General features: G+C 44.8%; 1 protein-coding gene across 1 annotated transcript in view; it reads right to left on the reverse strand.

Annotated features, from left to right (window-relative positions):
- The window catches only part of LOC143995943 (scinderin-like), a 91,150-nt gene that overhangs the window by 44,638 nt on the left and 30,418 nt on the right, over window positions 1–16,094 (reverse strand). Inside the window, exons 5-9 of the mRNA XM_077490714.1 lie at window positions 14,080–14,172; window positions 12,355–12,481; window positions 8,374–8,462; window positions 6,810–7,025; window positions 3,885–4,006 (exon numbers count right to left, since the gene is read on the reverse strand). Coding sequence (XP_077346840.1) covers window positions 3,885–4,006; window positions 6,810–7,025; window positions 8,374–8,462; window positions 12,355–12,481; window positions 14,080–14,172 — 647 coding nt within the window. The remainder of the gene's footprint in view (window positions 1–3,884; window positions 4,007–6,809; window positions 7,026–8,373; window positions 8,463–12,354; window positions 12,482–14,079; window positions 14,173–16,094) is intronic.

Genomic DNA, 16,094 nt, shown 5'->3' on the forward strand with positions numbered 1-16,094 from the left:
GAGAGATCAGCAATGGCAGCCTCTATTCTATTCTCATGGCAGGGAAATCGACAGTTTACAAAGTAGTTGGGGATATTCCATTATAACTGGAGCCTAAGAATATTATCAGTATCTCTGTTCCTACCAGCTGTAGAGGCAACCAATCAGATTTATGCTTACTGTAGTCAGATCAATAAAAAGATGAATTCTGATTGGATATAATGCTAGGCACATTATGGTTGTACTTTGGGTTGAATAAATGTGTTTACATTATTCCTATAACTATTTTTACTGTTTTTAGATTTCTTAGATGATTTTTAAAGACATATACCTGAATAATTTGAAGGCACTAACATGTTCTGCATTCAGGAACTAAAACAAAAAAAAGTGCTCACATGTGACCTCTAGTGGAGAAATTAAATACTGCACTTTCTGCTAAAATTATTTGCGGAACTGAAAGCGGGAGTCCGCCGGGACTCCGCGTTTTTTTTTTTTTTTTAAAGTCAGCAGCTACAAATACTGCAGCTGCTGACTTTTAAAATAGTGACACTTACCTGTCCAGCGCGCCCGCGATGTCGGCACCCAAAGCCGAGCTCTAGATCGACACTCGAGTGCTGCCGCCGCCATCTTGGTTATGGGAATCAGGAAATGGAGCCTTTCGGCTTCATTTACCGGTTCCCTACTGCGCATGCGCAAGCCGCGCTGCGCAATGAGGACGGTCCCCGCTGCCTCTGGGATCTGTGTGTTTCCCAGCAGGCAGCGGGGCACTTGCGGAAGGGGGCGGGCACTTGCGGAAAGGGGCGTAATGTACGCCCCTTTCCGCAGAGAGCTAGCCCGGAAGTGGGTGCAGTTACCTGGATTATCCAGGTAACTGCACCCCCCTCCCCCCTGAAAGGTGCCAATTGTGGCGCCAGAGGGGGGGAGGGTTCCGATGAGCGGAAGGTCCATTTTAGGGTGGACCTCCGCTTGAAGTCAAAAGATTACCAACTGCTGGTAGGTAGAGGGATTTTGGCAGAAGAGACATAGAAAAGTCTCTTCTGCCAGAAAAATAAGTCCTCTGTTTGCTCCCTGCAGTATTTTATTTTGTGTATATTGACTGTGGTGCATGCACAGTAAGCTATCAGGTGCTGGGAATGGAGCCAGGTGCCAGTGTGATGTCATTCTGCATACACAAGGACTCATTAGTTCATTAGTAACTGCCTAATGGAAAATCAGGTAGACCAGTAGAAAATGCTAGCAGTGGTATTAGAGTGACGGGGGGGATTGCAGATGCCACATTGCTTGAGGAAGCCACCCTGGTAGGTAGGTGTGCCATAATCTGCAAGTATGCTGCACACAATATGGCAATAGCCAACACACCCCAAAAGCAAAGCTAGCAGCAGCATTGTCACCCTAGTACATGGCGTGTGTTAGACTACAGAACACATCACTTCTCTCCTCCTCTCCGTGACATAGGGGGAGGTGTTCTGTAGTTCACAGAGAGCTGAGAATGATGTTGACTGATAACAGCACAGCAAAGCAAGAGAGCAAACAACATGTTCAGATCATTAAACCTGTGTGGCCCCCGGGCGCAGCATACGATACTCCAAATCAACAGTAAGGGGGACTGTGATGTAGTGAAAAAATATATATAAACTAAATATATAAACTCGCACTAAATGGTGTAAAAATATAATAAAATAAAATAAAAATGCAGCTGCTATACACAAAGTGCTAATCACTTGAAAAACATAAAAAGTGAAATATAGCGCTCGCTAGCAAACACATTGAAAAAAAGATCACAATATATAAAACCAAATAATGTCCAAACAAAACAGTGACAAAAGTGCTCCAATCCGAAGGTAAGCAGTGCAAAAGGCTTCAGAAATATTCAGGTGTGTAACACCCCCTCATGTGTCCCCCCCTCACCGCAGTGAGACGACCCCCAGATTTTCAGTCTGGTGGGTCACTTAAAGCTTTGTAATGGTGTCCAGGAATGGTGGATGTGGTATCAGATCCTGAAATGTGAAGTTTCTTAGTTTCTCAGCAGCACAAAACAGGTACCCAAAAGTGAAGAAACAATGGAACTGATAGTACCATTAACACAAATGTATTTGTACAGGGGAGTGGGTCCCCATCAGAGTCCCCCTTACATCAGGGTCCCCATCAGAGCCCCTCTTACATCAGGGTCACTCGCACTACCATTAAAAACAAATTTACTTGCACAGGGGAGTGGGTAATTGCAAAAAATACAATCGAACCGGCTTCAAATATAAATCCGAACAAAAATATAAATTGCATCAATTTCCGGTATTACTGACGTCACTTCCGGTCCCGTGGAACGCACGCCACGAACAATGTCTTCACATGTTCCGATTTATATTTGAAGCTTGTGCGATCGTATTTTTTGCAATTACCCACTCCCCTGTGCAAGTAAATTTGTTTTAATGGTAGTGCGAGTGACCCTGATGTAAGAGGGGCTCTGATGGGGACCCTGATGTAAGGGGGACTCTGATGGGGACCCTGATGTAAGGGGGACTCTGATGGGGACCCTTTTGTAAGGGAGACTCTGATGGGGACCCTGATGTAAGGGGGACTCTGATGGGAACTCTGATAGGGACCCTGATGTAAGAGCAACTCTGATAGGGACCCTGATGTAAGAGCAACTCTGATAGGGACCCTGATGTAAGGGGGACTCTGATGGGGACCCTAATGTAAGGGGGACTCTGATGGGGACCCTAATGTAAGGGGGACTCTGATGGGGACCCTAATGTAAGGGGGACTCTGACGGGGAACCCGATGTAAGGGGGACTCTGACGGGGAACCCGATGTAAGGGGGACTCTGACGGGGAACCCGATGTAAGGGGGACTCTGATGGGGAACCCAATGTAAGGGGGACTCTGATGGGGACCCTGATGTAAGGGTGACTCTGATGGGGACCCTGATGTAAGGGGGACCTTGATAGGGACCCTAATGTAAGGGGGACTCTGATGAGGACCCTGATGTAAGGATAAATTTGATGAGGACCCTGATGTAAGGGGAACTTTGATGAGGACCCTGATGTAAGGAGGACTCTGATGAGGACCCTGATGTAAGGGGGACTCTGATGGGGACTCTGATAGTGACCCTGATGTAAGGGGGGCTCTGATGGGGACCCTGATGTAAGAGGGACTCTGATAGGGACCCTGTTGTAAGGGGGACTCTGATGGGGACCCTGATGTAAGGGGGACTCTGATGAGGACCCTGATGTAAGGACGACTCTGATGGGGACCCTGATGTAAGGGGGACTCTGATGGGGACCCTAATGTAAGGACGACTCTGATGGGGACCCTGATGTAAGGGGGACTCTGATGGGGACCCTAATGTAAGGACGACTCTGATGGGGACCCTGATGTAAGGGGACTAAACCTAAAGGCGTAGTTTTATTTGCAATCTCCTTGCTTTGAGTTACTGATGTTCATTCTTCATTCTCTATTGCTCCGAATCATATCATGCTGCTTATAAAATACACATCCAATCATTTCAATGTTATTCATTCTTTATTTGTACGAATATTTGTACTGAACAGTTTGGAGACCCCCATGCTTTTTACTGAAAAACACCAGTGCCATCTAGTGGTCAAATTAAATAATACAATATAAGCACTGAACAATTAAATGACAAGTAGAGGAAAACATGGAAGTCCTGAAGCCAAAAGGGATTGTATAACATTTAGTGATGAGTTTTATTAAGATATTAAAACAAATTTTGACTTTATAAAAGTCAGATTGTATGAATGTTATTATTTGTTTCTACTATATTTTTCTGTGTAGTTTCTGGGTGATATTGCTAGATTTTGCTTTAGATCGTGTTTCCCGTAGTGCTGTGTTCCATTGATCTCATTTTGGAAGCTCTAATCATTGTACGTTATTTCTCTTTCCTCTCACCATGTATAAATGACGGTTCCTTTAGCTCCGGAGTACAAAATGATGTAGCAGTCCCTGCCATAGAACTGTCCATAGGCCTCGGGCTCTACCGGGACTCTTCCAGTGGCTTCAACGCGCCAGATCTTCCAAAAGAACAAAGAACACCCTTAGTAAAATAAAAAAACATTTCATAAACTCTATATCTCTCGATCAGACAGATACGATGTGTGATCCCCAGCCTGTGACTGGACAGTGAAAGGAGAAGCAGCACAGCGATTAACTCATCTCTCGGTCACTCCACTCTCTGCTCCCATCGGTAGGCTTCTTGTCAGCACATCATCTGATTGGCTCCATGTCTGCTTCTCCCTCTCCCAGTCTGAGTTCTGCTGTACAGAGACTGCAATAGGCTGATACTAGATGAAGTTCAGGCATTAGAACAGCTTGTATTTAAAAACATTACATATACCGAGGTAGCGCACCCCCTCAGGAGCACCCCCGGTGAACTGACTCTCTTTCCCCAGTTAGGGCACACACAGCCAGGCACGCAGCTTCTTCTTCTTCAAGTGGTTTAAAAGGAACAGTCTAGGGGTGTCTTTTTGGGTTTTTATTATAATGATGAACTTGGATGGGGCAAAGGGAGCATGGGATACCCTAAAACTGGTGAACTGAACTCTTTGAGGACTCTTCTCTTACTGAGCTGCACAAAAATGTCCTACAGAGTCACTAATGCTGACAGGTGACTAGGAATTTCCCAACAGACCAAAACTGCACACAGTCATTAAAATATCCAGCACCGGGGTCACCTACTCATACGGCCACAGGATCATCGGTTGCCTCCTTCCGAAATCCACCAGGTGCTCTTCTCAGTGAGTGAGATGTAGACTCATACCACCATAGGACAGCTGGACACCTCTCCCTGAACTTTCTGATGGTACTCTCCAGTGTGCTTCTCTTCTACAGACCCATTCAGAATCCAGGACTAGGCTTTGCAAAGAGGCCCCTCTGATAAAAGCTCGGCTGGGACCTCAATCTCCTCTAGATGGCACCTCCAATAAATCTGCCCCAGGGGCAGAGCCCATTCACAGGCTTCTCCTCCTCCACCTGGACTGGATCCAGGAACTCTCTTGTCTCAGGCCTGTGACTTTTCATGGATTCTCCAACCACCTACTGGTCACGCCTCCCCAAGAATCGGCTGGAGTCCCCATATATATATATATTTAGACTGCTTCCTCTGTTCTTCCTTACACCATAATTCTTGAAATCCTCTAAAATTAGGGGGAAGCAATCAGAGCAGCAGCCTGTGAGACACCGAGCAGGCCTGAATAATCAAGCCCTGATCCACTGATTACAGAGGAGCTAGGCTAAATTTGCCTAGCAGCCTACACTACTCTAGAAGAGTGCTAAATAGGGCCGGATCTAGGGTGTCGCTGGAGTCGACTGTGCCCCCCCCCCAATGTTAGTTGTGACCCCTCCACCAGGCCTCTGAGAGTGCATTCATCGATCCATGAGCCATTGTGATGCAGACATTTGATGTAAGGAGGCAATCCGAGGACAATCCATGAAGAAGATGCTCTGGTGAGGACAACTCATGTAAGGGGGACTCTATTGGGAACACCTGATTTAAGGGAGAGGACTCTGATGGGGACACATGATGTAAGGGAACACTCTTGATGGGGATGATGGGGATATCGGATGTAAGGAGGCACTCTGAGGAAAAATTATGCAAGGGGGGACTCTATTGGGGACTCCTGATTTAAGGGGGCACTCTGATGAAGACACCTGATGTAAGGGAGTACTCTTGATGGGGACACATAAAGTAAGGGGGGCTCTTGATGGGGACACCTGGTGTAAGGGGGAAATCTTGATGGGGACACTTGATGTAAGGGGGTCTCTTGATGGGGAAATCTGTTATAAGGGGGCACTCTAATGGAGACACCTAAAGTAAGGGGGGACTCTTAAAGGGGACACCTGGTATAAGGGGGGAATCTTGATGGGGACACCTGATGTAAGGGGCATTTTGACGGGGCAACTAATGTAAGGAGGCACTCTGATGGGGACATCTCATTTATGTAGGCACTCTTGGTGGGGACACCTGATATAAGGGGGCACTCTGATGGGGACACTTGATGTATGAAGGCACTCTTGGCGGGGACACTTGATGTAAGGGGCCACTTTTGGTGGGGACACTTGATGTAAGGGGGTACTTTTGATGAGGACACCTGACGTAAGGGTGCACTCTTGATGGAGACACCTGATGTAAGGGGACATCCTTGATGGAGACACCTGATGTAAGGGGACACCCTTGATGGAGACACCTGATGTAAGGGGGGACTCTTGATGGGAATACCTGATGTAAGAGGGCAATCTTGATGGAGACACCTGATGTAAGGGGGCACTCTTGATGGGGGACACCTGATGTAAGGGGGCACTATTGATGGCAACACCTGATGTAAGGGGGCACTCTTAATGGGGCACTCAGTGTAAGAGGGTACACTTGATGGGGATACCTGATGTAAGAGGGCACTCTTGATGGGGACACCTGATGTAAGGGGGGACTCTTAATGGAGACACCTAATGCAAGGGGGCACTCTTGATGGGAAAACCTGATGTAACTTGTTGAGTAGTCATGACATAAAGGGGGGCTCTGATAGAGCCATCTTATATAAGGGGGCACAGGTTCTGTTTAATAGTGTTTCCCAGGTCATGACAATGTGTGATAGACTGTAAATAATTCATACACACTGTTGACATTATGACCCCTGACTTTCTAACTGCCCCCCCCCCCCCCCCCCGCAGATAAGACAGGCTAGATCTGGCTGTGCTGCTACACTGATATATTAGTGATTACAGAGCTGTATTTATTTATGTATTTTATATCTATTTTATATATATAAAAAAACAAAAAATAAATTGCATTTTTGCTGCAGATGGTGCGACCAAGATTACCTCCACCTTTCCGGACCCATCGTCCATCATGTTATACTGTGCGGACATTTTCGTAGATTGGTGCAGAATTTTGGCATCGAACGGAGTCTGATTTACTTTTGCGATCCTTCCTGTGGTCGCCACCTTCCCGAATCCCTGACTTTGGTCCTTGTCCTTCCAGTCCTTGAAGTATTGCTTGAACATCGGAGTCTCCCCTCCCTCCGGCAGTATGATAATCTGGGGCAAATAAATAGATGAAGAAATGAATTGGTAGCTCAGTAAAGTCTTCTTAGAATAGAAGGAATTCACAGGTCTCATTCCATCACATATCCCAAAAATAAGAGGATCATTGAGAATATGTTACCCCGACAGTTCATATTCCTGATATGTGCCTGCTGTACCATGTATGTACTTGTATGAGAAAGGATCCTGTTCTCTTAGTATTGCTTGCTTTGTGTGAAATCCCTGGTGTTCATGCCAGACCCTCTGCTTTGCTATTAAAAACTGACCACACTGGGCTTGAAAGAATGGTGTGGTCAGTTTTCTGGTTGTGCTGAGAACTCAGCCTGCTCTCCTCCAATGATCAGACTTGTGCTGACACACCTCCCCCCTCCCTACTCCTGTTGCACAACCATTTACTGGAAAACTCAGTGTGCTGCTGTTTCTCCTCCCCTATCTCTCTGACCTTCTTATGCAGCTGAGAGCACAGGGGGGAAAGGTATTTATAATGTTTATTTTTATATCTATACACAAATGTTTTGCTGTTCATTTCTATTTTAAACTGAATAGATTGTTTTAGAAGGTGAGGGTTTACATATAATCTTATTTTGGGGCAGTGGGTGGAGCCATGCAAATTATTCCTTTGCACCCCATCAGCCTGATGGACATCCAGGACCGTTGGTGTAAAGTACTAATACATATATAAAATACTATAGAGCCATGGGTTACAAAACGCATACATCTGTTTCAGCCCCCGACTCTACATAAAGAGTACCTGTCACCACCTATTACTGTCACAAGGGATGTCTACATTCCTTGTGACAGCAATAAAATAATTAAATTAAATGATTAAAAAGATTTTTTTTTAAACCCAACTTAAAAATATAAAAATAAATAAGAAAAAAATAATTTAAAGCGCCCTCGTCCACGCGAGCTCGCGCAGCAAAGAAAACGCATACGGAAGTCACGCCCACATATGTAAACGGTGTTCAAATCACACATGTGAGGTATCGCCACGATCGTCAGAGCGAGAGCAATAATTCTAGCACTAGACCCCCTCTGTAACTCTAACTTGGTAACTGTAAAAAAAAATTAAAGCATCGCCTATGGAGATTTTTAGGTGCCGTAGTTTGTCACCATTCCACGTGCAATTATAAAGCGTGACATGTTTGGTATCTATTTACTCGGCCTAACATCATCGTTCACATTATACAAAACAACTGGGCTAACTTTACTGTTTCGTTGTTTTAAAATCCATGAAACTGTCCCTTTTCCCAAAAAGTTGCATTTAAAACACCGCCGCACAAATACCGCGTGACATAAAATATTGCAACAATCGCCATTTTATTCTCTAGATTCTAGTTACCTGTGTATTGGTGGAATAATTCATCTGCTTAATAAAACTTTCAGCTGTCTTCAGTGCCGTCTTCTTCTCCTCATTATTGGACTGTTTGCCTAAAATATTCAAGCCATATATATTAGACAACATTTCATTTTTTTTTTTTAAGGTGACCCTCACTTTCCAAAAAAAATTTCAAATGTGGCTTCTGCAATAGAAATGGGGGGGAGGTGAATGTAAACTCCACTGTATTCCAGCAAAGTTTTCAGCATTCGACACTTCTGCGAGTGTCAAATGCCTCCTCCCCCCTCCCATCTATGCAATGTGGTTTCTTCCACCTCATAGTGAAGTAGGGGCTGGCAGGAGAAACCACTGAGTGAAGTAGGGGGATGACTCTCCTTGCTGTGTGCTAAAGACTTTACTGGAGGCTTCTACTTGCAGGAGCGTTACTTTTGTTTTTTGAACAGCAATACATTTGCTTTAATCATTTGTAGCGGTCTCCCCGACTTCCAAGGACCTGATGGTGACCCCCAGTGCCAGGGAGAACTGGCATAGTGGGTGTGGTGCAGAGTGGAAAGATTGGGTGTCAGTCACTTTTTTTTTTTAAATGAACAAAGAGATTTTATTTCTCTTAACAGGAACGGTGAGAGAGAGGGTTAGGGCACATGACCCCGTTAGGAAAATGCAATAACAATTAAGTCAAACTCCACAGATAAAAATAGAACTAGGCAGACAGCAATACAGAACGAGGGCCTTTAAGCTGAATGCAGCAACCTGTATCTGGTAGCAACCGCTGTCTCCTATAGCAACAACTTCTCTCACAGTATCCCACTATAGATCTTCCAGTTTAACTCACAGTAACCCACTGTAGATCCTTAGGCTCAGCTCACCGCTTCTCTCATTAAGACTTCTTGGACTCTCAGCCACCCGCTGGATTTCCTGAGCTTCACCCACAGCTAACCGCTGTACTTATCTTCAAGCATTACTTACAGCTACCCGCCATACTTCTGCAAGCTTTACTCACAGCTACCCGCTGTATTCCTGAATGAGTCTCCACTGAAGCTTTCCCACTACTTCACTGTCCCCGGCTGCTGAAGTGTCTGCTCGGGTACTTCTTCATAACTTCATCCTTTCCAAAACTTGCCTCCGATAAGAGGTGTGGTCATCCCTTTGTGGCCACTGCTTCTACTTTACCTCTGACAACAATCAGGCTCCCCTCAGGCCGAGCCTCTAACACAGGGGTCTCCAAACTTTTCAAACAAAGGGCCACTTTATTGTCCTTCAGACTTTAGGAGGGCCGGATTGTGGCCAGCAAGGGCAGAAAATATCACGGGCCCAGCATCAGTGAGAATAAATATGGCCTCAGGGTTGGTGGTCAATAGGAGGAGTATTCCCCCTATTAGTAGGAGGAATAGTATTCCATCATTGGTATTGGTGGAAGATATAGTGCCCCATTGTTGGTGTCAGTGAGAGGAATAGTGCCTCATAGCAGTGGAAGGAGTTCTGCCCCAAGGGCAGCATAAAGGCTAGCAAAGGGCCACATCTGGCCCTCGGGCCGCAGTTTGGAGACCCCTGCTCTAACACATGCGGTTCCTCCCCAGGCTTTGGGCGTAACCTTGGCTGCTCTTCCTTTGCGGAACCCTGAACTGCTGGATATAGGCTTAAGTGGACCTAGCAACCAGCATGCCTCCTGGAGAGGCCTCAGGCTTCAGGCCTAGCAACCAGGAGATTCTCAACACAGACTACCCAGGCTGTTGCCTCGGGCTGGAAGAACCTGACTCCTCCTCCTAAATAGCTTTTCCCATCATACACAGAGGTTAAAGACACTCCTGCTGATTAGCTGAAACAACCTAGGTACCCATTACTAGGGATGAGCTTGGCGTTCGACTCGAATATCGGCCGCTCGTCTGTTCGGCAAATTCAGAACTTTGTGGACCGTTCTCACCAAATTCATGTGGCACGAACAGTCCACAGTGCACTGCGCCATCACAATGCATTGCTGGCTCATGATTGGCCAAGCATGCACTGTGACCCCGCATGCTTGGCCAATCACAGCGCCGGCAGCGAGGATGCCTGTGGCCAATTATAGCTCAGGGGGTTTAGTACACGCCCCATACTATATAAGGCCGCCAGCGCAGCGGCCTTGTGTAGTGTGTTCCGGCATGCAGGGAAAGAGCAAGATAGGCAGGGACAGGGTGTTCTTTTCTCAGGCATCTGCAGGAGTGGGTGTTGTGTGCCTCCAGCACAGCACAGTATACACCTGTATCTACCCTTTTTGCTGGTGTTCTCTATTACAGGCATCTGCAGGAGTTAAAGTGGGTGTTGTGTGCCTCCAGCACAGTATACACCTGCAGTATACACCACAGTATACACCTTATTGCTGGTGTTGTCTGTTGCATATCTTGCATATTAGCGTTTAAAATGAGCACTTTTGATTTCGAACGTTCGAGTCTCGTAGACATTAATAGGGTTCTAAAGTTCGTACAAATTTTTGGTCCGTTTGAACTAGGTTCGGGTGGCTCATTCCTACCCATTACCTGAACTTATGGTAAGCCATCATTCTAATGCCAAAAGCAACAGTGCCACCTATTGACAGAAGAGAGAGACTACCCCAAATTTAGAATTAAGACAGGAATCAGTGGATCAACATACCAATTAGCCAGGCTAGTTACCACCTAGCACAACTAGATTTATTAGCAGCCCCGTTTAGGACCAGGGTGCTACACATTTTTTCATTTATTTTACCTGATATACAGTACCTGCAATTAAAGTGCAGCAAAAAATATTTTTTATATTTTCTACATTTTTCATTTCTATTTTGATCTTTTAACTTTTTTTTTAAATAATGTGGGTATATAGGCTAAATTCACAAAGCTTTTGGGTATATATACAATTGGTCGTTTCTGGCTTCTGGCATATATCTTGACTTTTAACTCTTCAACCTCTACCAAAAACTGAAAGGTAGCCACATTTTCCAAAACAGGGGCTACTAGCCTAATTTTTGTTTTTAGCTGGGTGGTAGAAAGGTCCAGACTAATTGTGTAGTTCTTCATCGGGTCTTTCATAAACTCAGCGGGGTTGTGATTTCTCACCAATAGGGGTCACTGATATCACTGGCCATAGTAGGAGATTTCATGAACAAGTAAAAATATTTATATTTCCTTCAGCAAATCCAATAGAAGGTTTGGGTCACTGGTGCATGATGGGGGAAGACTTATATATTTGGGACAGACCATGTGCTTTCTCTCTTCCCCTGGGCTGAGGCCTGGGGAGGTTCTGCCATAAGGAACTCTGCTGTTTGGGCCCTATGTGTACTGAATATGGTCCTGGAGCTAGCCTGCCTGGTGATAGGGGAAGCTATGGACATGTGTTGATGCTGTCCTGCTTGGTCTGGAGGAAGCTGTGCGGAGGAGGAGGCCTCTTGCTGGAGAGAGCCAGGATGAAGGCTGGTCTCTCAGAAGCCCTGGTTACTCACTTGGAGGACGCATTGAAATCTGGAAATGTGCTTAGAGAAATATTAGTTTTAGGGGGACAAACCCTTTAAAAGAGAAGCAACACTGCTCGGGATCTGCCATTACCAAAGCTAATCCACTTCTCCTGTCCAATTTCAAAAACGTATTGCTTTCAAATGGTTCTCCAATTCTGGACTGCCATTGTTTCACGAGCGTGCGTTCTTACAACCATACCAATCAGCCAGTGAGCTCACCAATGGAGCATCACATACATCAAGATAAATTCAGATCAGCAGCACCCTAGATGATTGTGATCCTTTCAAGCATACACCTCGAAAAAAGGACCCACTGAGGCCCTGAACCATTGGTGGTAATTCTATCGTCTTTGTTTGTTATCGGAGTGCTGGAGATCTGAAGTTTTCTTGATGGATCATGACCAAATGGTTTCTTACACTGGAAGCCAAGGAAACTATCCATAGCAGGGGGCCTGTTGGGATGCATGTTGATTACCAGACCAAAAAGTAATCCCAAGTTTGGCCATCTCTGGTATACTGACCTTTCCAGACAAAGATCTTATCTCCAGCATCTAGAATGAAGCATTCCTCTGTCAGGAGCATGGACATGGAGAAGGGGCTCTCTTCTGAAGCCACTGTGATCTTCATGGAACCGCTTGCATCAGAAACCTGAGAAAGTGAGATAAAAATTCTGGTTATATGCTGTGATTTACAATAAGATCATGGCACTGAGTACAGAATTTAAAGCTGAACTTGAGTTTTTCTCCAACCTCTGTCCACAGTCTCTCTCCCCTCCCTGAGCACCCCCTGTAGGAAGATGCAGTCAATTTTCCCCACTGCAGGTTGCTCTCTTGTGCAGCTGTATACAAGTGGAGGAGGAAGTCGAGCGGAACCTAATTCCTCTATTGTTTCCTTAGTCACAGGGAGGCAGCTATCCGATTGAATGTCGGCACCCCACGTGACTCTGGTTGCCATCTTGGGTAGGGCAGAGTCTATTTACGACCATGGCTCCCCGGTTTGCCGTAAATTTTGTGAGTAGCTAGACTAGGGACAGGTCACCTATCTGTCAGGGACAGTACTTAGCATCAGGGAAAGGTTCTGGAGGAATAGGGAAAGCGCAAGGACACACCATCCTTCCTGGAAGACTTTGGATGCAGACCAGCCAGGCTGCATTCTGCTCCTCGGGACCTCTGGTTCTGACACTCTACTACCGCTTTTCCGTTACAACTTCTGAGTGCTCCCAGTGAGGTTACCTTCCCGCCGGACCTGTTTGTATTCTTGTTACTGCACCTGGACTCCGTGTTTTCTACCACCACATCACGCTGCACCTTCCCACAACCTCACCTGTGCATAGTAAATATTAAAATAGACATTTGTGTATGTCTACCAACTTTCTGAGATGAGAAAGAGTGATGGGTATCCAGTATAGGCAAGGGTGTCACACTACCAGTTGCAAGGATCATGAAGATTTATTAACCAAAAAGTAATTGGTTGAACCTATTAATCCCCCTTTGAGGACCTTGATCACCTGCTGGTGGCACTGTGGCTCCCTGGGCGGAGGGTTGTAGTTCCAGTGTCCACCAGCAGGTGTCTCCCAGCAGCCAGCTGATCCCAGTAATCAGTTTCCACCTGATGCTTGCTGCTGGGAGGGTATTTAGGTCCTCCCTTATTCGTCCCCCTGTGCTCAAATGTTTTGCTTGCTGCCAGATACTGATAGCTGTTATCCTGTTCCTGCTCCTGCCTTGTTTGCTATACACTGTAATCTGCTGCCTTGTACCTCCTCTCCCTTGTTCCTGATCCCAGTTTTCCCTTCCCATCTGCTCCCTGCAACTTAAGTTTTCCCTGCTTGTCTTTGTTCCCCAACCTATCACATGGCTATAATCTTTTTATATGCACTATAAACTGAAGGATTTAAGAATAAATGGTGGTGGAACGAATCATCTAAGTTTCCATTATTTCTTATTTAGAAATTCGCTTTGATATACAAGTGCTTTGGATTACAGGCATGTTTCTGGGACTAATTGTGCTTGCAATCCAAGGTTTTACTGTAGTTAGTTGTTAGACTTTCTGTTTGCTGGTTATTAGTTAGGTATTCTGTCACTCAGTTATTGGTTCACCTATTTTTCTGTTTGCTGTTTGGATTGATTTTGTTTCACTGTAAATATACCTCACTTAAAGCATACACAGTCTGGTCCCAGTTTCCTGAGTGTAGCCACGCAGATCTGGCGATCCCTACCTCTGATTCCTGATGCCCCCTTTCAACTCACCATATGCAGCTTGGCTTTTTTCCTGTTGCTGGCATCTGCCACATGATCCGTGTCATCATCCCCTTCAGGCAGCTTGGGTTTCGCACCTAAAATCTTCATCATAAATAAGACATTGTAAGCACATAAACTGAAAAATTACCTTTTTAGTTTTGGATAAAGAAGGGAAGGGCTAAAACGCCTGCCAGGGTTTTGTTTCTGCTATCTATGCACCATTGGGGAAATTTCCCTTTATTTCCTGTACCAGTGATGCAACAGGAAGTGATAGTAAATTTCCCAATAGAATAGCCCTCTTAGCCCTTGTACACACGGTCGGACATTCTGACAACCAAATCCGTCAAGTTTTGGCTGACTGATTTTGTCTGAAACTGTTGCATACACACGGTCGGACAAAGTTGTCAGAAAATCCGATCGTTCAGAACGTGATGACGTTATTTCGTTACAACGGGACTACGTTCAGGATAGTAGCCAATAACTTTGGTGTAGGAATTTGATCTGAGCATGCGTGGCACTTTGTCTGATCGGAATTCTCTACACATGATCGGACAAGGTCCGATCGGATCATGTTGTCTGAAAATTTTACCGACAAGTTGGAAAACTTGGTCCATCGGATATTCCGACGGAAACAGTCCGATGGAGACCACACACAGTCGGATTATCCGACAAAACGGTCCGATCGGACACATTCCGTCTGAATCTCCGACCGTGTGTACAAGGGCTCAGACCATCATCCCTAGAACAGATGTCGTTATTGAAAGACTAGAGGGCATCAGTACAGATAGGAATGGTGAATCTCCCCAATGGAGGCTCAGAAAGCAATAAATATCTGACAGAGGGTCTAACCCTTCCCTTCCCTACTCTATTCAAAACAAAAAAAGGTTTGGAAAGCTTAGGAAAACACTTTAATAAAATACCACAAGAACATTCTTTGCCATCGGGAGTAAGTTAAAATTTATAAACCCAGACAAAAAAAGAAAAAAAAAATGGAAGCAGGCCATAATAAAAAAATGTCATTAATAATAACAATAAAAAGCTGTAAAAATCTCCCAAATAAATATTGCCTCTATGTAGAAGACATTTACTGTATGATCCATTTATAGGATATACAGTAAAACCTTGGTTTGAGAGCGTTTTGCAAGACAAGCAACATTTTTAAATACATTTTGACTTGATATACAAGCGATGTCTTGATATACAAGTAGCATCATGTCACAGCTGAGTATAAAAGAGAAGAGAGGCTCCTCTGAATGTAGCAATATGGTTACATTTTATGAAGGTACAACATTTAGCAACTCACATGGTTGATGATTAGAAGAGGCACATCTAAGTATGCAGGCATCCAGGGTAAAGCTGTCCACATAGACCATCCCCCGCACCACCATTGGCGTCATCACTTCCACAAGTGCTTCAAACCTCGCTTTCAAATCACTCTACTGCAGGGTAGTCTTCCCAATCACGATTGCAAACTGACAGCGGTGAGAGCCGACAGTACGGGGAATGGTCTAATTGAACAGCGTTACAACAGATGCCTGCATACTTAGATGTGCCTCTTTTAATAATCAACCATGTGAGTTCCTAAATGTTGTACCTTCATAAAATGTAACCATATTGCTACACTTAGAGGCACCTCTTCTCTTTTATACTCTGTAGCTTCTGCTGGATTTTGCTTCTAATCCCCTTGTGGAGGCTTCCATTTGTAGATGGGCATTTTATGGTTACACAACCAATCACATTGCTATAATCTTTTTATATGGACTATAAACTGAAGGGCTTATGAATAAATGGTTGTGGAATGAATCAGTCGAGTTTCCATTATTTCTTATGGGGAAATTTGCTTTGATATACAAGTGCTTTGGATTACAACCATGTTTCTGGAACGAATTATTCTTGCAATCCAAGGTTTTACTGTACTGTATAAGATATATATATATATATATATATATATATATATATATATATATATATATATATATTTATATCACAAAAGTGAGTACACCCCTCACATTTTTGTAAATATT

This window comes from Lithobates pipiens, unplaced genomic scaffold (genome assembly GCF_037356315.1).
Source record: "Lithobates pipiens isolate NorthernLeopardFrog02 unplaced genomic scaffold, aLitPip1_a1.2 Scaffold_19, whole genome shotgun sequence".
Classification (NCBI taxonomy): Eukaryota; Metazoa; Chordata; class Amphibia; order Anura; family Ranidae; genus Lithobates; species Lithobates pipiens.